The following is a 23,204-nucleotide window of genomic DNA, read 5'->3' on the forward strand; positions in this document are numbered from 1 at the left end:
CATATTGTGTAACTTTTTTTTTTTTGGTCTCAGTTTAAAAACACTGCAACAACATGCTTAACGAAGCTTGAAATTCCAGTTTAATTTGTAAAGGATTGCTTTCAGCCTAGCAAATTGGGAAAGAAGAGAAACCAGAAGTTCTCAGATAACTTGAAGAGCCGCGGTCAGGGTTACGATAGAGCCGTGAGTCCGAAGTCTGGGCACGCTGAAAAGCTCTCATGTGGCCAGACCTCACAGACTATGCAGTTTCTGTCACTCGCCCGCTGTGTGACCTGGGCAAAATACTTCCCCTTATTAAGTCCCAGCTTCCGCATCATAAGAAGGGGATGAGAATACCATACACCTCCCAGTGTTGCTGGATGGGTACACAGCTGCTTTGCAAACGGTAAAATGACATACGAGTTACCATTGTCATCCTCTGGTCTGCTCTGTGGTACCGCTGTAGCCTATTTAAATTCAGGTAAGTACTCGCACTACATGTCTAGGAGGAGGATAAAGCACCAGGAGGAGGTGGTCCCTAAGACCACACAGAATATGGCCCAAGACTCTGGGGTCCTAGTCCAGCTGTGTTAATGACTTTCTGTGTGACTTCCATGTATATGACGTCACATCCCCTCTCTGGGCCCCAGGTTCCCGGTCTGTAACGTGCAGGGGAGTAAAGGAGGGAGCTGTAGTCTGTGTTCTCTGTCTCCTCCAGGCCTGTTACTCACATTAACCTCTGCTAATCCCTTCTCCAAGCCCCTGAGTCACATCAGCCAAAAACCACCTCTCAGCGAGACACTAACATTTTTTTTCCCTCCACTCTGACTTATTTATCTGGGATTATGCTGTGTCCCACATCATGGCTGAAATAAAGGCATCTGTTTCATTCTATCTCCATTAGATTTGGTTGTTTGGATGACAATTTCTTCCAAATAACTGTGAGCTTCCTGAGGGAGACAGACGGGGTCACGTTCATCCGTCTCAATATCCTCTTAGAAGGGAGTGTGGTACCCGGTAGACAGCAGGAGCCTAGCAAACGTGTGCTTGACTGAACTGCAAACAGCCAAGCGCTAACTCTGGCTCACCCCTGTGCTGCCGTGCACAGCCTGCCACACTTCTCCCTCCACTAAAACTGTCCCTGTTTGGCCAAGACCCAGAGGGGCCAGGGAGGGTAGTCTAGCCCCCTCCAGCACTTGGGGACAGTCTAACCCTTACGGTTGTTTCATCCGTGTCACCTGCAAAGTGGGGACCCTCTGCCCCTTCCTCTTGGCTCCCCCAGTGGGTAGAGAGCCTACCAAACTGAGAGGGTCCTGAGGTGAGACATTCCCTCATTTTTCAGTTGAGAACCCAAGGCCAAGCTCCCTCAACAGTCTGGTCTCCCCAGCTAGCTGTCTTCCCCACCATGATGATCCACGGGATGTCTTCCTGGCTGGACTGGAAGCGCCATGGGACAGGGGCTGCATCACCGTTCCCAGGAGGGTACCCAGGCATTTGATAACATCAGCTGAATGAGTGGATGCTCCTTTATCACAGCAATTATCCCACTACATTGCAACCGGTGCTGTTTCTCTCTCCAGGCTGCGCACTTCACAAAGGCAGGGACTGTGTCTTATTTGTCTCTGAAGCCCCAAGACCCAGGATAGGGCCCAATGCAGAGGAGACATTCAGTTCATGTTTGCTGAGTGAGTGAATGAACTCAAGTTGCAGTAGCGCTATTGTATGGCATTCGTAAAAACCATGTAAAAGCTCATTCCAGCCCATAACATGCTCCCTGAACGGAAGAGGTATATTCTCCTACACCTGGGGATTTTCTGATTGTTGTTTTCCAGTTCGCGCTGGTTCATCTCCACGGCGGCTGGAGAAGGCTCTGTTCCCCTGGGGTCGGGATCAGCCCTGTTTCCTATGATGAGAAGCTCTTTCTCCCACCAAAGCTGTGGGGCTTTTGGCTCCTGTGTGCCCACGCTCCCTGTCAGCACTGGGGAGTCCCAGCACTGGGAGGGCTGCCTCTGAAGGACGGTGAACAGAGGGTACATTGGCATTGTGTTTCATGTGAGGGGGTAAGTGAACGCTGTTTTATAACTTATTCTGCTATGCGTGTTATGGGGGAGTGCACCCTCGCCCCACATTTCTCAGGGACATTCAGTTCTTTTGCTGCCCAGATAGTCAACAGCTTTGGCCAAGACCCTGGATCCCTGAGAAGGGAATGACTTCATGCTACGGCTCCTCTCCCTTTCTTTTCTAACGATAGGAATGTCATTGCTAGTCATGGAATTGCGTCTACATAGGCCAAGTGAAGCGGGGGAGTTAGGCAGATAATTTAGGCTGACACCTCTTCCCTATGAAGAGCCAGTACGATTGTACTTTATCTTGCCTGAAGACAGGGCTACTTGGTGCCCTTCCCTGCTTTGCCCATGATGTTTTCTCCTTCCTTTCCAAGAAACGCCTGTCTGACCAAGCTTCACCTTCTTGATGAATGTTTTCCTACTCTCACAACAGCCAATACAGAAGTCTGCAAGCGCCCTTATCACTGTCCATTAGCCCTTAACTTTGGTCTCCCTCCCTCATTTGAGCTCCTGGAGTGTGGGGACCGGACTTACTCATCTCTGTGCCTGGTCTAGGGCCTGACTCCATACAGGAACCCTGGATATTTATGGAGCTCCACAAATCTCAGACTGATGAAGGGACATTTCAGCCCTGTGAGTTCTCAAGACGAGAGCAGGGACCCACTGCCTCTGCCTGGCTACCATGACCCGACCCCACGAGCTCCTTGTCGACAATTACCCCACGGGGCCCAGGACTGGGTGCATCAGGCCCGACCACCTCCTGGATTCAGGCAGCAGACCGAGGACTGAAAGCTGAAAGACCAGTGGCCTGAAACAGCCCAAGGCTGCCGGAGCCAACTCAAGGCAAATGAACCAGGGTAATCACAACAGCACACACCCGGCCTTTTAATCCTTCTGGTGCTTTGAGACTGTAGAATCACGCTAAGTAGAAGGTTCCCAAAGGCTGGGATGCTGAGTCTGGCCTGTTGACTTCCTACTCTGTGCAGTATATCAGAAAGTCCCTTGGTACAAATATGAGGGAGCTGCATAAACACATGTGGACTAGGCCAACCGTTAGGCCATCATTATAGAGGAAGGATGAACTGTTTTGATCTTTTTTTTTTTTTTCATATCTCCATCTTTTTCTTCTCCTAGTAACCCCCTGAGATTGGTAGAGTCAGGAGGGATCAACCCATCTTCCAAGTGGAAAAGCAAAGCACATTGTGTTTGTATTTATACAAGTTCCACACAACAGAAAGACAAAGGCTAATTCTAGGACTAATATAAAGACTGGAAGGGCTCTTATGATCCAAAGGCCTCACTTTATAAATAGGGAGTGTGAGGCCCACCGACATCGAGTGGCTTGCTTAAGGACACACAGAGCACCAAAGACAGAATTGGGATTAGAACCCTGGACTCTTCACTCTCAGCTAATAAAAGTTCCACAAGACTAGGCCTCCCTTCCTTAGGGTTTTGACCGCCCAGCACTTGAAAAAAACCCAACAGCAAAGACAAATTCCACTACAAACCCACAGGGACAGAAGGTGTGGAGGCAAAGGTGGCCCCCAGCATGCTCGTTGAGGGTTACCACCAGAATCAGGGGAGAAGGGACCTTGACAAAGGTAACTCAACCTCCCTCCCCTGGAGAAGCATCCTTTCTGCCACTTTCTGTGGTACAGAATTGGGTGGCCTCTTCCTGTCCACTTGCAATGGCGGTATCTCGTAATGTTGCCAGGCAACTCATTCTATTAATGAATTATTAGAAAACTCCTTCTTCCATATGCCTTCTCCTCTGCACTCGCTCTCAGAGGAGGGTAACTACTTTTGTTTGCACCAGCTAATTTTAATGGATTCAAATGGAACAACCAGTGATACGCACTCATTCCTTAGATGACATGTGCCGTTTTATGCCTACCCTGCAGGCCCCCTTGACTGGACAGCTGGTGTGTTGGTGGCCTGTTATCTCAGTAACGCCCACCCTCCACTCTGTGCCTCCCACAGCCCTGGAGATGCACAGCACCCCTGGGTGCCAGAGCCCTACCTCCATCGTTGTCTTTGCTGTCACCACAGGCAGTTTCCATGGACGTGTCGCAGCCAGCTCCTCTCCAGCCCAGCTGGCAGACGCAGTGCCACCCATTCAGGTCCAAGGTACATCTGCCGTTGCCATTGCACAAGCCAGGGCAACCCTCTGCAAGGCAAAGCACACGGCATCAAGGTGTGATCACCCACAGCCACCTGGTCACATACACGCACACTCTGCCTGTCAACTTACAAAAGGCTTTCACATTCGTCAGCGCATCGGTGCCCGCAGCTCCCGGGGAGGTCTCTCATTAGAACTGCCACTTCACCTCTAAGGCAACTGAGACTCAGGGGTGGAAGGCCTCACTAAGGATGCACAGTGGCCAGGATTCTAGAGCAGGAGTCAGTGGATGTGGGCTTGTCCAAATTTGATCACTGGAGCTTTTAGGCTGATCCTGGCTCCTTGCTCACTCTTGCCTGTTTTTCCTGTCTCTGGTGGCTGTGTGGAACCAGGGAATCATCTATTTACTCCTCTTGTCCCCTCAGCACTTCTGGGTCTCATTCTAAAAGGCCGTACTTTTCTCAGGCCTTGTTACTAGGTTCACTGTACTGAACCTTAGGTTTCTCATTTATTTTGTCCTATTTTCTCCTAAACAACTGTCTTTGCTTTCAGGAAGGGTCCTGGAGTCTTTTTTTCCCCATCTTATCTACAGCGAGTAAAGGGAACCCGGACAACTGCCACGAGAGAGACTAAGTAGGGCTGTCTGTGATTGCCATTGCAGGTTTGGGCAGGCTTCCCTTCCCTAATTTTCTTCATCTGTACATCTGTCTCCCTGTCATCTATTAAGCACCTTCTCTGGGCTAGCACTGGAGGTACAGAGATGAGTAAGACCTAGTTCTTATTCTTGAGGAGCATGTAGCCTATCAAAGGAGACAGGTTTGTATAAGCAAAATATTTCACTGCTAAGTACCCTGAGGGAGATGTACAAAATATGGTGGGAACCAAATACAGGAGTGGCCACCTGCGTGAGAGGGCTGTGGGCGATTCAATCAAGGAGGGTCAGGCAATATTTAGACTCTGCCTCAGGTCTGCTTTGACTGTATCATAAGGTGGGGAGTTACTATTCAAGTAGATTTGCAGGTTTTTGTTGACCACCTTTTCAAACCCCTCTCTCTCTGAGTCTGTAGCTTAGAAATCTAGGCCTGAGAATCTGTGAAGTTACACGGTTTACTCCAGCTTCTGCGTTGCTGCTTGGTTTTCATTCAAGTCCTCCTTTCAACAAATCTGCCAATTCTTTTCTCAGAGGGGCTATCAAAATATTACCTCCCTGGGATATCTTCTCTGGCCCTTGCTCAGTCTCAGGGAAAGGTATGGACGTGAAAGCACTCTGCCACCTATAAAACTTGTTTTATTATTAAGAGCAGCAACTACAGCTGCAAACTAAATTTTCTATCATGAAATAACTGAAAACGGACCCATTATTCTTAAATGGGACAAGTGTGGATGTGGCTGTCTGATATAAGACCTAGGCCAAGGTAGGTACTCACTAAATGGCCGATCAAATAGAATCTAAAGCTGTACTGTTTCAAGGTCTTCTGATAGTTGACTGTTCTTACAAAGTAAAATGTTCATTTATACTTGAGATGTTCAATACCAATCAATCAATCTGGCCACTGTGTTCCATTCAAAGGAAGAAACATTTACGGAGTGTGTACTCTGAGCCTCGGAGGGATTCCTGTGGAAGTTTTGAAGCAAATGTGGATAATGGGGTCACAGCAGAAGCCTGCTGGGAAAGGTGGGAAGCCAGAAGCATGGCCACCCCAAAAGTGATCGAGAAAGCAGTTGGAAAGCACAGGAGCAGTGCTGTGACGTGCAGGTGACCGCCCAGGCATTCTGACTCAGTAGCTCCCATCAGCCACCCCTCCTGATCTAAGCAAATAGACTCCCTCTTTTTCCAATTAATCCCATTTAAAGTTTTGTCCATCCAGCTGAGACTTTAAATTAAACCTCCTATGTATTTGAGATCCGTTGTGGAGGAAGAAGAGTCCAATCGTTAAGAATGGTAGTGGACTGCTTTCTCTTGCTCCAAGATGTAGCCTCTTGTAAGATGCAAATAACATCTCTTATCTAAGAGCACACGCTTGGGAGCCACATCAAAGGCTGGCTCTGTCACACAGTGGCTTTAGGACACCCAGGCACCTTATTTAATTTCTCTGAGCCTCAGTCTACTTATAAAATGGGGTTGTTGGGAGGATTAAATAAGATAATGTACGCACGATGCACAAAGCCTGACATACAGCTTGAACACAGTATCTGAAACTTCTACTCACCTTGACCTTCTCTCTAGTTTAGTAGAGGGACTATAATATCATAAGTTGTATCCCTAACCTCAGGTAGGGGTCATTGAAAGGCAAAATAGAAAACTGAGGCAGTTATCTAGATCAGAGTCGGCAAGCTTTTCCGGTAAAGGTCCAGATAATAAATATTTTAGGCTTGTGAGCCATATGGTCTCTGTTGCAATTACCCAACACTGCCATTGTAGCTTGAAAGGAGCTACGTACAATTTATAAATGAATGGGCATGGCTGTGTTCCAATAAAACTTTATTTACAAAAACAAGTGATGAGCCAGATTTGGTCTGTGTGCTGTAGATGCCAAACCCTGGTTTAGATGCTTCAGGACAGTGATGACAATGCCAGTTGCCATATACTGAAGGTCTCCTACGGCTTGCCACTGTGCTAGACGTTCTACATATATTATTTCCAAACTAAGTAACTTTTGGTTATATTTTCCAGATCCTTATTTCCTAGGGCAGTGCCAATTTCACTCCCTTTAATCCTAAATTTTTAATAAAAACCATGTGTTATAATACAGTATGGACTTTGTACCTAGACAGACCTCAGTTTAAATCCCAGCACCACCATTTTACTTACTATCTGTGTGATGACTGGCAAATTATTTAACTCTCTAAGCCTCAGTTTTCTCATCTGTAAAATGGAGGTAATATGTAATTCAAAGAGTTGTTAAGAAGATTAATGGGATAATGTATATCAATTATTTAGCACAGTGGGTGACACTGGTAGGCATTTAACAAATGACAACTGCTATCATTATTATTGGGTTTATTTTGTTTTAACATTGTATAACTTCACTAAGAAACTCACAAACCAGAAAATAACCCTTTGCCAGTCCAAACTGTGTCAATGTTTGGGTCAAAAGCTGTGGTCCTCATAAATATAAACCTTGCCAGAGGGAGCTGAGACAAACCCAATGACGTGGTCATGGGGCCAACATGCAGCTCAGCAGGAAGCAACGAGATGGGTTGAGGGTCACGAGTGTCACACCAGGCCCACTGTTTCATGCTTTCCTGGCACTCTTTCCCCCTGAGAGCAACTGTCCCGAGCATACTCAAATTATTAATTTTGCAATAGTTTACTGCCTTACTCCCTCTACTAGAATGTAAACTTGCCATAAAGTTGCCATACTTGCCACAAAGGCAACCTTGGACCTAATCTAGTGCCTTGCATGGAGCCAGTACTCGGTATGTATTTGTTGAAATGAATCAATGAATGAGGTGGAGACCTAGGTCCAGCCTGCCTAAGTTGTGGGATCTTGGGAAAGTGATTTTTCCTCTTTTGGCCTCAATTTCCTCATCTGTGAAATGAAGGTTTGGATGAGATGCTCTGTTAGGTCCCTCCAGTACAGCCACCCAATAGAGAAGGTCAAAACAACTTCAAATTTGATGATTTTGTTCTTAATTTCAACAAACTTTACTTAACACCTACTGGACACCAGGCATGTGTTAATTCTGGGGTATACAGAGCTGAGATATAGCCTCTGCCTTCAATATTTTTATACTCTATTTATCGATACCCTTTGTTCCAGGGCAATTTAAAATGGACCTTATAATCTCAAACAATACTTCTCAAAGTGAATTCTTTGAACTACTAGTTCTACGAGGTCCTCAAATACAAACTTCTGTCAGTCTGGAAAACAATATATCCTATATTCTTATCCTAGAAAGTCACACTGAATATTAATACACTAAAGGCTCTGGGAAGTCTTATAATAAAGAAACCTGCTTATCTGAGTATCAGAACGCTTTCCTCAGAACTATCCCTCCCCTACCCACAACCATTTACAATAATGCAGAATATTCCATTCCACAAAACCCTCTGTGGGAAGCGCCTCTTAGCACACAGTGCCTGGTGCAACACATTCCGTGCTGCTCTTAAACTGCCAGGAGGAGCCCGTGTTCTTGGGGAGGGTAAGCTCTACACGTGAAATCACAGCACTCTCTCCACAGTTTCTTCCAATGGACCAGGTTCTATCCCGAGGGTCTGCACTGTCCTACCAGTTTCAGGGTTTCAGAGAGAACTGGAGTACCTGTGGCTTGAATGAGGTTTGCTCTCAAGCAGGAATTTGCACCTGGGATCAACACACCCCCATGAGCCAGTATGAGGAAGCCTCCTCTGGGGGACTTGCTGACTTTCTTAAAGCAATATGCCCATCTTTAGCCATTGCTAAAGCTCACTAATTCCACAACCCTGAAATTCATCAGTAATTCAGAGAGCCCAAGTGACATTAACAACCCCCTCTGGAACGACTCACACCCGGCATTTGTCAGAGCCAAAATAATGTAATTTTAAGGTTTAGAGAAGGGCTAATAAGCTTCTGAAAAGAAACAATGCCCTTTAAATGACAGGGGACCGCTTTATCTTCAACCTCCTGCTTAAGCCTAGGAAGAAGCCTCCCTTGAAGCTAGAAGACTTTCAGAATCCTTGAAGGTATTTATTTTTTACTTAAGGGGTAAAGCAGCTATGCAACACACCTAACACAACAAATGTCCCATTTATGTTTGTTTCTCTTTCTGGTTTTCTTGTACTTTTTCATCCCTACCGTCACTTCCCTAGACAAGGTCACTGTTTTTTCCCTCCTAGATGATAGCAACAGTCTCCTAATTGGTCTCTTTGCCCCCAAATGCTCCTTTTCAACTCTTTTCCACAATATGGCCAGATCGATCCTTCCAAATCACAAATGTCATCAAGCCATCGTCCTGCTTTTAAAAGCGGGATACCATGCTTATGTTACGGCCCACGGTCTTGGTCTATGAGGCCCTGCCTAAGTTGGGGAGAGCTGTTCTTGCTAAGTGGCCGTGGGACTTTCTCTATCACAATCGTCATCATACTTTGTTGGAATTATTTGTTTTAGTGTCTTCTCTGCTAGGCTGGGACCACTTCCGTTGTGTGGCATCCACATTTCCTGGCACTTAGGAGGAGTTCAACATACTTGCTGACTGACTGTTGTTTCCTCAGTGTCTTCCAATGCAAGTGGAAAGCAAAGAACAAAGGCTGGTTTGTCTCTGAACTGCAAAATACTCTACTCTGAAAAGTCTGGGGTTTGCATTATAACGGTCTCTGAATTATTTTTTGGGGGGGAGTTACTAGTACCCATTATACCAGAAAGCCAGCCAGATGGGGCTTGGTCCAGATCTAGATTTTGGCAAGAAACATTTGTCTTTTAAAGCAAGTTATGATTCACTGACCTAATCCAGCTCAACGTTTGGTGATATATTTTCTGAACTAAAGATCAGAACGGGTGGTTTGAGAGAATACGGGTCACTTCCTGGTGAGTTTGCCAGTTTGGAAGACAGTTTGGAGGAAGAATTTTGGAAATTAATGGGACATTCTCGGTGACTTACCGTGACAGATGAAAGAATACTGGAAATACGGATTAGGCCAGGAAACACAAAATCTTGGGTTCTGCCACTTACTAAGAGTGTGATCCAGAATGGGCCACTCAGCTTCTTCAACTTTAATTTCCTTCTCCAATCAAATGAGCATATCTATTCACTTGAAAAAATTCACAGGACTCCCTTAAGACTCATAGATATGGAAAACCCTCACAAAGTAGGAAAAAAAATCCACCAGCTATTAAACTTAATCCATACTGAGGATTCCTCTGATAATGATTATGTGTGAAATGCCTATTTTAAAGAGGCTCAGAGGTGCTACTCTTTCTTGCTGGAATAATGTTATTCTTGGTTGAAGGCCAGTACGTGAAATGCGAGGCAGCGTGCTTCTCAACACCATTGGATGGGCCCTAGTGCCACCTTTGCTGTAGTTGGCAAAGATGTTCCAGTTGAAAAGCATTTAGTCATTGATGTTTCCCTAAAATCCTTTCCATCACTTTTTAAACAGCAGTTGCTATCTCTTATTAAAAGCCAACTTAACCTTTTTCTTTACAATTTCAAAAATTAGTGTGGTTAATGAAGTCCTTCTCCAAGTTAACGGTGAGGCTAAGAAGATGATGATAAAACAGCACAGCTAACATTTACTGAGCATCATTCCTGCCCACGTGCTAAGCACTTTACATTCATTACTTTAATCAGTCCTCACGCCAATCCCACCAGGCACGTCCTGTTTTCCTCATTTTATAAAGACTCTGAAGGGAAGAGAGGTGAAGAAGCATGGCCAAGGTCATCCAGTTCATTGAGTATTGGAGTTTGGATTCACACTCAGGCAGTCTGACTTCAGAGTGTGTTTCCTTAACCAATGAGCACATATGTGGTGCCTGGTGCCGTGTGAGGGCTTGAGGATAAAAAGCTGAAGATGGCATGGTATTTCTCCTCCGGAAGCTTGGGGCCTTTCTGGAGCACACACATCTGATCGTTCTGAGACTTATTCCTAGAGCAATGAGGCCTCTTTGGAAAATTGGGTACCATCTACTTAATGTAAATGTTTCAAACAGAAGGAATTACTTGGCCTGTGGGGAACACTCTTCAAAAATAAAACTTACCAAAGTCAGGCCTTCTCTGAAAAGGAAAAAAAAAATCCAAACAAACAGACCATTCACCTCCTGAGGTCAGGGGTCTGTTTTCCCCCATTTCTCCAGAGCCTGGGACAGCATCTAGCACACAGTACTAGTACTAGGGGGAATGGAGTTCTTAGGGTTTCTTAGTTTGCTCTGGGGTCTCTTCCTGTCTCAGGCCACCCACCCTGGTTCCCAGCATCTTCATTCTGATGGACCAGGGGCCATAAAGCATGGGCAGGGTGACATGAGATGGGGTAGAAAGGGTGAGGGGGTGTATCTGTGTATGGGGAGAGAAGGACAACAGCACAGTGGTAATGTCACAAAACAGCCTGAGCACCTGGGGCAGGGGAGAATGACACTCCAGGTGTATCAACCATCTTGTGACCAAAACCCCGCCCTCCGGGCAGTGTCTGCTGTGACAAAGCCTGGGACGCGGCGGCACCGAGACACCTTGCTCGCGGGGTATCTATACATCTCCAGACACACATTTCTTCTGTCCGTTATGCTCATACACAAGCACACACACAAAGACAACAGGAAATAGAGGAAGAACACCATACCTTTAACTACCCTATCCAGATAGTGCGCTTGGGAGATAAAAGACAGCACATTTAAGGTAGGACTGAAAAAGTGCAGTACCGCCTGTCACGTAACCATGCCAGGCGCCAAGGAGACAAAGGGGGCTGCACCCCACGCTTGGGACAGACCCGCCAGGGTGGGGAAAATAAAACCAAAGACAGGACAACACGAGAGAGAAGGAGGGAGAGCAAGCACATTCTCCAGGAAGGGCCAAAAGGAACGTCAACTCACTCTGTGATCCGGGCGTTTGGAAATGTGATCATATAAATAAGAAGACACATGGATGAGGAGAACAGCGGAAAAAGGAGGATGGGAAGCTGCAAAAGTGGCTACACTCCTGCTCGATCAGCTTTACGGAAAACTAGAACTTGCCCCTTTGTCTACCCAGAGCAGCATTCACCTTCCCTCCAGGGGATGCAGCGGGACAAGAGTGAGGGCGCCCTGCATGGGCAGAGGTGACCCCAGGAGGTTGGAATTCGGAAATAGGCAAAAGGGGAGTCACCCCTGATATACACCAGGGAAGTAGGTTGAGCCTTTGGTCAAATACACTGCTAGCTTATCTGTTTGCCATTCTTGCACTTTCCACGGACCCACGTGCCCACATAGACGTGAATGCAGAATGCGTGTTCTAAGGAAGATGCATCTCTCCTTTGCATCTTACACAGAATGTGAGGTGCAGGTCAATGGGTGTGGCTGTGAAAGACAAGAGAAAGAAAAGAAAACCTGACTCCTTCTCAATGCTGATTAACTTAAAAGGTAGAATGACGTATGCTTTGTTTTCCAACGCATACATCATTGTTATCATCACACATCGTCGTTGGGGGCTTATATCCAAGCACTGAATTATTTGGCAATCTAAGGTTTTGCTCATTTGTGAGGATGGGTGTCAAATGTGGCTCTGAACTAAACCTACTGTGCATATACATGGGTGCCTGGCTCTGTGCTTGGGGCAGGGCAGACCTCTTCATTCCCAGCATAAATCAGTAACAGCATTTCACCTTCCCTATTGGGCTGTGGTCACAGCCATTGGAGGAGCTTCCCTAGCACCTCCTTCTCTATACCTCCTCCACATGTGCTCCCACAAAGGCTGGAGAGATGGCCATTTCCTGAAGGGCTGATGCTTTCAGCCGGGCTGGTCCCCACCCTTAGCTCGATTTCACACGTGAATCAAAAGTCCATAAGAGAGGGCTCAACTGCGATGGTGAGGCCTTATCTGGAAGCCCTAGGGTTCTATAAACTGTAAGAACATTCTCCATAAAAGAAATATAAATTTTATGTTTTCAATCCTCTGGATAGGACAGACACTGTGGCTGTTCATCAATATATATTTGCCTCCTAAGACTGGTGGATGAGAGGGTAGGTTCTTAGTTCAGGCACCCATGTGGTCTGTGCTTCAAGAGGAAATATGTTCCCAGAGGCTGCAGAGCCAAGTGGAAAATTGGGAAGAGGAGTTTTCACTGGGTCTGCACGCTTCCCCTTCATTCTTACAGATGCTGCACAGCCCATGAGCTAACAGGATGTAAGAAGGGAAAGTGAAGGGGAGTGGTGTATTAAGCAGGACTGAACAAACAAAGCTGTGGAATGACAGTGAAAAACAGGGTCAGCCCACATGAAAAACCACCTAGGAAACATCTCTGGTGAAGGCGAAGACTTTCTCGATTCTTGGTTCATCTGTCACCTGCGTCTTAGTCAAGATCATTCATCTAATTTTGCAAAGTGATCTAAAATTGCTTAGACATCATCTCCCAGGATACGCCATCGGAGAACCACGACACAACACACAGATCTCCTGGCTCAGCTGGTGTTCTTAGCGTTCAGATCTGCAGAATTTTGTGGAGGGTCATAATCATAGGTTCTGGTAATGACACTGAACCCAGCTACAGATGAGATGGAGTGAGCCTAGATTTCTCTCACAGGGTTGGCAAGGATGACTCGGCTGGACGAGACAGGCATCATTGGGATTCAAATGACCATACCAGTGCGCAGCATCCACTTGGAGGGAATTCTCTGACCAGAAAAATGTCTCCAAACTTAACGGTGATATCATGGCTCTGGTGATGAGTAGAGATTATATCCACTATATAGGCTAATCTCCCCAAACCCAGGGGCTGACCTCAGAGAGCTCCCTCTCTCTCTCTTCTATTGCTATAAGAACTATTTAGCAATAAAGATCTCTATTAAATATGTTTTTAGTACCTTTAAAAAATGCTTACTAATTTCTCAGACCACAGGCAGGAACACCAGCCAGTGGAAGTGACGGAGGCACACTCAGGTCATAATCAATGTTGTGGGTTTCAGGAGACAACAGTGGATTCCACAAATCCTGGGATTCCTTCCTCACACAGTGACCTCAGGCCACGCTGTGAAAAAAGCTGATAACAGCCAGTCAATACCAAGACCAAGAGCTTCCTGGGAATGGAAGAGAGCTTCCTTGCCTCTACTGAAAATGAAAGTGGTAACTGAGTCTTTGAAGTCCAATGCCATTTACTTATAAAAGGCATATGCAGAAGTCCACACTGCTGTTTCTTTCACTGTTTGAAAAGCTTGGCACATATGCCCTTTACTCAAGTCACGTAAAATTTCATCGTGATTTTAAAGCACTAACTTTAAGAAAAGATGACGCCAAGTCCCTAAGCTTGCATTATGGATGGTGGATTCAGGGCTTCCCCAAATTCCTTCATCTTTCTCCTCCAGATTTCAGGATGAAGACGATGGAAGCAGAGTCATTTTCCTCTTGGACCACGCGCTTCTATGTTCCTGTCACTGGGCAACAAAGTGGAGATAGTGGAGGCACACAGCTATTTATAAGACAAGCTCTGAGCCTTAGCACGAGGGTAGCCTGTGAGGTCTTAGATCTCTTTAGCATTTCTATGACCTCCAACGTGAAAGCTTCTTTCCTTCACTTGCCTGTACCAATAGAAGTTTCCAGAAATTTCTCTTAAGATAATCCCAAGAAGCTTCAGGGGCCCCCATCAAAGGTTGTGAAGAACATGGCAAGAAGCTTATTCTTCAGGAGCCTCCGTTGACTCTAACAGCTGTATCATTGGTACACGTTAGGTCAGGTGAAACGAAGATCATTATGGCAGGTGATGACTGGGGTGGCTATAGTCATCTGAACTTCTCTCAGATGGATGACAAATCATCAAAGAGATGTTCTTGTTAAGTTCTTGGATACATTCATGCTCTTCTCTCTTTGGACGAAGGATCAGTGAGGAATAAGTGGCCAACGGCACCCACCCCGAGAGGGGCTCACGGAGCCCACTCACTGGTCTCCAGTTTCCCACTCCTACCACATGTGGGCTGAAAGCTCCCAGGACCATCAACTAATCAAGTTCTTGCTCTGATAACACGGGGTAGATCCCTGTCCGTTTTCTCTTTCTCCGTGTCAGCATTTGTCCTACAACTCATGGGTCATGATGCCTCTGAGGAGGGAGAAGCATAGGTTATCTCACAGGCGCTGATACCTTGTGAATGCTTGTGAGCTCTTGGTTAAGGATTGTCTGATTACAAAAAAGAAACTCAAGAGCTACCGTTCAAAAGTGGACAAAGAACTCCAGAAGACTGTGTGGCCTTTCTTTGTAATTTCCCTGCATCGGGAAGTCTGGCTTTGCTCGCTCTAGTAATTGCATCATCAGAGTATAATTTTGATCTTTACTCCCAGAGGAGGATTTGTTTGAGAATCAAGATTTACATGATTGGACAGTTCTCCTGGAACCTAGTAAATACTTCTGCATATCTGGCATCTTGAACAATCACAGCTTTGGGGTCAAGGTTGGAATTTTACACATGTAATCAGGAGCTAGCATTTCCCACATGTGTTTTGGGACCTCATAGACAAGGGGCAGTGAAGTGAACAAAATAACTATCATAGAAGTGATCCAAAATGTTGGTGTTTTCAAAGAAATAGGAAAAATTAAACACCTTCTTAAATTTAGCTATGATTTTCAGCTTTCTCTAAAGAAACTGGAGGTCAAGCCCCAGACTGAAGAGACTCATAAAATTCCTGGAAAAGACATCCAAAAATACGTTTTTGATGACTCTGTGTTGACCATATACTTGAGAAACGGATCCTAATCAATCCATCTGACCTTAACTTCTAGACTAGGGAAACTGGTTCCATATACACAAGTGGATGTATTACTAGTAAGTAAGTAAGAGTGAAAATGAAAAAATCCTGTTTTATTTGTGGGATATTTTTAGGAGCAGGTGATGGGTGTGCAGTCTGTGGGCAGTGGAGGAGGGGCCGGAATTCCATCACCCCTGCAGGCCTCCTCCAGCCACCCCACTCTGTGATTCACAGAGGGAGAAACTGAAGCCCCAGCGACCATGTGGTCTACCCACGGTGCTGTCACCAAGACTTTTCTTGAAGTTGCAAAGAGACAGATAATTCCTAACGTAAGGAATTAAGATTTGAAATAGTCTTGCTTTTTGACAAAAATATTGTCATGAAAGAGGATGCCAATCTGTTTTGAGAAAACCAATCTGTTTTGAGAAAAACCAGGGAGCTTCCATAAAAGAAAAGGTGGACCCAAGCCTCCAAAAGGAGATATTTAATTCCTACTATATAATCTGCTCTGGGAAATGTCACTGGGGTAAGAAGGTTTTTAAGCTGGGGACTTGACCCAAAGGAGCCCAGACTTGTCTTACTCTTTTATGCCAGCTGTTAGGGAACCAAGTCATTCTTTCCCGTTTACGGAGGGCAGCAGTGTGCAAATGAACAAGCCTTGCTCTCTTTGGATCCCACTGTGTGGAGGTCTCTGAATCAGCATCGTGGATCCTGGCCTCTTCTCTGGTATGGGACAGAACCACACTGAAAAATACGAGCTAGCTGTGCGATGACCCATTGAATAATGATGAAATCTGACAACAAGAGAACATTTAACACTTTGAATTTCTAACTTTTCACACCAGCAGTTTTTGCTCTTCCTAAATGTTACTCGCAGGGAGTGAAGTTCCCTGGAATGTAAGGAAGTGCTTCTTGCTACCATCAAAGATTAAAGAGGGGTTTCTCCTTCTCATATCTATTCTGAAAAGAAAAAAGAAGGCACCGCCATTGTTTCCCTCGTTTGTATCTCGTACTCCTTCCCTTCCATCCAGCAAGGTTACTGAAGTGTTCCTTCGGCACTAGGGTGTCGGGTTTCTAGCGGGGATGCAGCTGGCCACGGGCAGAGACGCACAGAGGGCAAGTTGCCATGCGGGGAGATTAGACGGGGTCAAAGGAAACGCGCACCACACAATGAAAGGTAACAGAATTCCGAGCCAAAGTCCTTTCATCTGAGCCACTATGACTAGTCCTTTACTTCTTCAATGTCCTGTGACAGTTTTCTGGTATTTAGGACTGTCAACCTCCCTCTTGAACCGTGCACATTTACCTTGGTGTATTTCTTATCCGGAGGGGAAAAAGCATCTGCAATCCCAAGGAGGAATTTGCTCTTAAAGAGTGACAACAGGGTGTGCAGGGGAGGTGGGACGGGCTGGTCTGACTCCTTGGCATCACAACAGAGATGTTCTTCAAGCTAGGCTGAGGAACATCCACGAGACACCAGCTGGAACCCAGCCTGCCCACAAGCCCTGCCATGAATCATCTGTGACTGGACGCAGGGAGGATTTCCGTAAATCCCTCATCATTTGACTCAGATGAGATGCTTTAACCTTACAGAAGCCTGACATCCATAAACTGCTTGGAACTTGGTGAGGTGAGCCGAGGACTCTATAAGCAAGTGATAGAAAACAGAATGCATTCTCTCTGGGCTCTGATTTTGGTTTTAATAGGGATGGGTCCCCTTCTGGGCTGGGAGGCTAAAAGGTCAGCTTGTCCTTAGTCATGCAGAAAAGTGAAGGTGAAGGAAGGGGCAGAGTTGAAAGAAGCAGGTGGGCCTCTCTGGTGACTAGGGCTGCTTTTCTTTAAGAGGTGTCCAGGGCGGTCGTGGGATAGGATGACACTGACGGAAAGAAGCCACCCAGAGGCGCACAGTGAGACAGCGTGGCGCGTTCTGCTACGGAAAAGCAGGGTGGGCTGCCGGCGGCTGTGGAGCGGCTCTGGACTCTGGTAAGAGTGTGGCTGGCCAGCTAGCTGTGGGACTCTGAGACCAACTGGAATAAGAAGGCCCAGCCTCTGGGAAGGATGAGAGCCAGAGGCCTCTGCAGAAAACCTGGGCTTTGTCCTGCAAGGACCGCAGAGCAAGCAGCTGGCGAGGAGCTCCTCCCCAAGGCTCAGAAAACCAAGCCTCAACGTCCAGTCCTACTTCTTAACAGTTAAGTGACCTTGGGCCTCAGGTCCTTGAAAAGAAGGGGGGAAATACGTGTGCCTCCACAGGGTGATGGATGGGAGTGGGAAAGAACGCAGTCAAAGCCCTTAGCACAGTGCTCGCCACACTGTAAATACTCAAAAATCAGAGCCCATTATTATTAATATTAGTAAGTATAAGGTATTCCACTGCCATTGATAAAAAGGGCGATGGTGTGGAGGCAGGGATGATGAATAAAAGTTAATTTCAGGCTGCAAAACAAAAGGAATGCGGCCTAAAACAATATGAAATGAGAGGTAGCCCCATTTGCTCAAAATTCCTTTGTCCCTCGTAATCTTTGGGGCTTGCCTCCCAGTTTCTGTAATCACGAGGTGACTGTCAGAGCTGGAGAGGCACCCGGAATCCTGTCTCCTAGAGCCATGTGCTTGCCATTTGATCACAGACCCTTCCTTGAAAAAAAAATGGAAGGGGAAGAAGTTAAAACACACACACACAGACCAGTTGATTCAATAAAGACCTTTTGGTGAGTGTTCATTCCAGGTTAATAAACCAAGCAAACATCTGGCTGTGTTTAAAATCAACAAAACCAGCAGGAAAGGCAGAAAGAAGGGAACAGAGTGATCAGCTTGTTTTGAAAGCTGCCAACAGTGCTGCTTCAGCAGGGGCTGGTGCCAAGGAGCCACCAGGAGAGGGGAAAGGAGACAAATGCAGACGGGACGGAAGCCGAGGACAGGGGAGGGGGCAGATCCCAGGCCTAACGGGATGCAGATGTGGCCTGGGGCCTGCGGGAAGCTTTCCCCAGGATCCCAGGCCTCTTCGGGAGCTCCAGCCTAGGAGGCTACTGGGGGTGTTCAGCGCTAAGCCCAAGACCTCCCAACCAGACCATAAACTTGATTTAATGGCTATGTTTATGGAGTACTGTACGATGTTCCAGCCTGTACGTGCATTATTATCCCCATTTCACAGGTGAGGAAACTGAGGCTCCGAGAGGCCTTGGGACTTGCTCACAGCTGCTGAGGTAGAGGCATCTACATCACAGCTGCTGAGGTTCAGTCATGCCTGAACCCCAGCTCCTAACACAAAGTTATACTGCTTTTGGCCCGGGAAGGGCTAAACCCAAGGCATGCTGACCAGCTAGCTGAGATCTGGGAGATGCAGGGTGGGAGGGAAAAGGTTAAAAATGTCCTATTGTGAGTTTGAGTCCAACTGATGTCTAGGAAAAGCCAACCATAATGTCGTCAGATGAAAGGACTTTTGGCCCAGTTCCCACATGCGACAGGGGCCCCGAAGTGCCTGACAGACAACGGCACCGCGCAGCCCTGGAGAAGGTGCGGAGGCCCGGCCCTCATACCGATGGTGCAGTGCTCGCCGTTCCAGCCCGGGCTGCACTCGCACTTGCCGTCCCGGCAGGTCCCATGCTCAGCGCAGCGCGGGTGGCAGGCGCGCTGGTCGCAGGCCGCCCCCATCCAGCCGTCCTCGCAGCGGCAGGTGCCCCCCACGCAGACGCCGTGGCCACCACACTCGGCCGCACAGATCTCTGGGTGGGGGGAGGGAGAAGGGGGAGAGAGAAAAGACAAGTATTGAGCCAGTCGTTCTTGGGAAAAAGGGTCACACGCTCTGTGAGCAGTCGGGATTCCAGAGGCTCAGGAGGCTCGGGACAAGAACAAGGACCCTCGGACAAGAACAGTTCTCCAGCCAGAGGCCTGTCCCGAGCCCCTTTCCTCGCCAAAATAGGATGGACTGTAGGGCTCTGCTCTGTTCACTTTTCTCTGTGGCCAGCCTGTCCCCGCTTCTGTGCTTACCGCTTCCAAAGGGGACCGCCCTTCTGAACAGATGTGAGGAGAAGTCAAATTTAATTAAAAACCAATTATGTGTGAAAACGAAGTGAGGCTGAGCCAGGCGAAGTACTTGTGGGTCTGGCTGGGGTGCATGACGGGTCCCGGGCTTGCACTTCATTCCAGCTTTGACTCTAACTGAGATGGGAGGAAAGGGGAGGCTGGACCCCCGCATCCCAGGGGGGTTCTCTGGTGCCCTGCTGGGTTTATGTTCAGTTCCTCTGCTCACTGCTTCATCAACCCAACTCCGAGCACCATCTAAGTGGCTTTTCCAAAGCAAACAGCTGGACTGGGGGTGGAGGTGCTTCACAGGCAGACTGGAGCTGCCCTTCACAAAGGCCCGTCTGTGAGATGGTGCAAAAGACACATGCGACCTGATCCACAAGTCCCTTGGGCCCCGGGCCAGCGACAACTTCACGGTTACTCAGGCAGAGGTTGTGAGAGCTTTGAAACACAACTCCTTTGTAGGCAACGAGTTGAACAACTGGGGCCCTTGATGCTCTCGGCCAGCGCTGTGATGGAGCCCCTGACTCAATTCTCTGCCTCGTGGCCCAACATTCTTCAAATGAAGATCCCAACACCTTAAATTTCTTTCAAATTAAACTGACTGGCACCCATGTCAAATTGCATTTGCACGTTACCCCTTCCAAGCTACACTCCTGGCTTGGAAGCTACTAACACTCCAACTACTTTTGAAAAAGAAAATAAAATTAGATCTCAGAGGCTCAGAACTTCCATATTAATCTACAAGGCAACGGCTAAAATGTTCAAGAATTAAAAAATAAGCAAAACAGAAAACAGTAATGGTTCCCATTTATGGTGTGTTCCTATGCCTGACATCTTGCCAAGCAAAGTAGCTGGAAAGGGAGTTAACGCGTGCAGTACCACACTGGGTTTCTCAGCTCCCCAGGGGAGAGAAAGGCTGCTGTAAAATGTGTGCAGAGAGCCCTGACCTGGAGCCAGGGGACCTGGGTTCTATGCCAGGCTCAGGAGCAGAAGCTGTGTGACCCTGGGCAGGTTCCTTGACTTCACTGGTGATGCTGCCTCACAGCACCTCTTCTACCCATCAGGGCTATGCTGAGCATTCAGTGAAGTGGACAATAGAAAAGGGCATGGCAAGATCACTAACTCAAGAAAGATTTCTCAGGACAGTGAGCTTTAGACTACGTGTCCAAAGACCAGGTTTGTGAGGTCTGTGTCTGCTCAGCCATGGATCTGCTGTGTGACCTTGGGAAAGTCACTTGCCCTCTCTGGGTGTTCGTTTCCTCATCAACTGCAGGGGTGACCTGATGGCATCTAAGACTGGGGGAGTCTATGATATAAACATCCTCCACGTCACACAGCATGATCTAGCCCTAAGGCTCGGCTGGAGTGTCCCTCCTCCTCTGAGAAGTCTCCCACGATTCATTCAGCGGTTGTTCTCTTGCTCCGTGCCTTTCCATGTGACGTGGTAGACTGCTTCTCCATTTCTGCGTGTCTCATTGTCAGACCCAGGACAACCTGAGGCTGGATGAATTCTGATCACCTCTAGGCCTGGTACCCAGCACAGATCTTGGCACAGAACAGACCCTTAATTAAGGTTTGCTGGATAATGAATAAATCCATGTGTGCCTGGGGCTACAGGTGCCTAAGAATTTAAAACAATTCAGGTACACCCTGCTCAGCCTGGCTCAGAGTCAGTCCAGGTCTATCTGTCTGCTTATCTCTGGTGGGTTGCCCTTGTGAAAACTTCCCAAGCAAGCGTGGAGCTGTGGAGCAAAGTGTCAGGACACCCAGCAGCCCTCCAGGAAGGGGGTTTTCTCAAGATGTTCTTCAAGTGTCCTTCCCTTCTTGCTCACATGGACAATGTCCTGGATTTTTCTCAAGATGAAGAATGACAATCTCGGGTCCCTGGGTCTCCCTACGTCCTAAGTCTGAAATTTCCATCCCTTCTGCACAGCGCTGCAAGGGCATCGACCCAGGTGACTCTGGAGGCAGGGCCTGAACTCAGGGCTGGCTGGGACTTTCACCTGAGAGCCTGGAGGAAAGATCAGATTAGCATTCTGGGGGGTTTACTCAGCACATGTTCCAGGCGGCAGTTTATGGTGTGAAAGTAAACTTCCAATAACCCTTCTGTTCACCGAGCTGTGAGCCTGGAGAGGGACAGGCTGTGGGGCAGCCTTCCTCGGGGCACTTGGAGTTCACAGTCTTGGTGTTTTGGGCTGCGGGGCACTTGAAGGTCACGGGCTTGAGAGCAGAAGAGGCAGGGCTTCCCCAGCATTTGACGGCCTCACTTCAGGTCCTCACTACTGGGTAGTTCATTCCTTTACTAGTTAACTTTGAGGCAGTGTGTGTGAAAGAGCGTAAGACTTGGAATCAGGTGTGACTCCCAATCTTGGTTCTGCCAGTTGTGAGACCTTACACAGCCTCCTCAACTGCTCTGAGCTTCATTTTCTTCCTCTGTAAAATAGGGATGATGACAGCACCCCCTTCAGAGGGTACACAGCCCTGATATACAGCTCATACTGATTCCTTTATTCTTCCAGTAATAGTCCATGCCTGCCTGCTATGTGCCAGAAACTGCGCCGGGTGCTAGGAATACAGAGGTCAATACGACACAGTCTCTGCCCCACAGGAGATCATTGCCCAGACAAAGCCCAAACTGATTGCTAAGATCAGCTGAGTAATCTACAGCTATTACTCACTTCGGCACCCTTCTGCTTACGTGCAATGAAAAAAGAACCGTGAATCTTAGGATCAGACAGATTTGGTATCTATTCTTGGCTTTGTCACTTATTGGCTGGGTAATCTTCAAGGTGCAAGTTATGCAATTCATTGAATCTCGATTTCCATTTCAGTAGAATGAGGCTAGTAATTCCCACTTTACCAATCTTACACGTTGGCGTTAGATCAAATGAGGTAATGTATGGAAAAGCCATTTTTGGCTTAATAACTTAACACTTATATCAGGTTTTACAGTTTACAAAGCACCCTTCACATACAATTTCTCATTTAACTATCGCAACAATGCTGTGCGAACACCTGGCTATTATCCTTCTTGGAGGTGAGGCTACTGAGACCCAGAGAGCATAGGGGAATTCTACAAGGTTGTGTGTTCATCTGGTGCTTTCTCCTCATTGTGACAATCCTCAGGGCAAGGCTGCAAGATAAGCATTTTACAGTATGGAAGCTGAGTCACAGGCTAGACAGAGGCAGGCTCATTTTACAGAGATGGAAACTGAGTCACAGAATAGACAGAGGCAGGCTCTCCTTTGAGGGAACCTCCTGGTTCTTCCAGCAGATCTCCCCTCGCTTCTGGCCCTGTTGTTTATCCCTTGTTAGGTTCAAGTCAGACCCTGCCTATGTGTGAGATGCAATGAGGTTCTTTACACAGAGTTTCCCAGACACCCGAGCTCACTTTTCTCCTCTGGAGACTGCGGGGCTGTCCCTCCAAACTCTCCATCTCCCCGCCAGTTTACACTAGACATGCTGCCTTGGCGTGAAGCTAAAGCTGCCTGGTGGCTGAGCACCCCTCCCTCAGTCCTTTACGAGCTGGGTTGTGAGCTCTTACACATTTTAATGGAAGGGGCCTGAACAGGGTGACCCTGATGTTTATGTGGTGCTAACTGATGGTAACACAACCTGGCAGTGTTGAGCTTCTTTTCTGCAGATGGGCTCTCCGCCCAAGTGCAGGAGACCCACTGCCT

At 47.3% G+C, this 23,204-nt stretch overlaps 1 protein-coding gene across 8 annotated transcripts in view; it reads right to left on the minus strand.

The window, feature by feature from the left end:
- The window catches only part of TENM4 (teneurin transmembrane protein 4), a 741,722-nt gene that overhangs the window by 106,293 nt on the left and 612,225 nt on the right, over positions 1 to 23,204 (minus strand). For 6 of the 8 annotated variants that reach the window (XM_067750497.1, XM_067750495.1, XM_067750496.1 and 3 more), the window contains 3 exons: positions 19,035 to 19,220; positions 11,417 to 11,443; positions 4,066 to 4,212 (listed from right to left, as the gene is read on the minus strand). In XM_067750497.1, coding sequence (XP_067606598.1) covers positions 4,066 to 4,212; positions 11,417 to 11,443; positions 19,035 to 19,220 — 360 coding nt within the window. The remainder of the gene's footprint in view (positions 1 to 4,065; positions 4,213 to 11,416; positions 11,444 to 19,034; positions 19,221 to 23,204) is intronic. The other 2 variants (XM_067750499.1, XM_067750500.1) reach the window with 1 other exon arrangement.

The sequence above is a fragment of the Pseudorca crassidens genome, chromosome 9 (genome assembly GCF_039906515.1).
Source record: "Pseudorca crassidens isolate mPseCra1 chromosome 9, mPseCra1.hap1, whole genome shotgun sequence".
NCBI lineage: Eukaryota > Metazoa > Chordata > Mammalia > Artiodactyla > Delphinidae > Pseudorca > Pseudorca crassidens.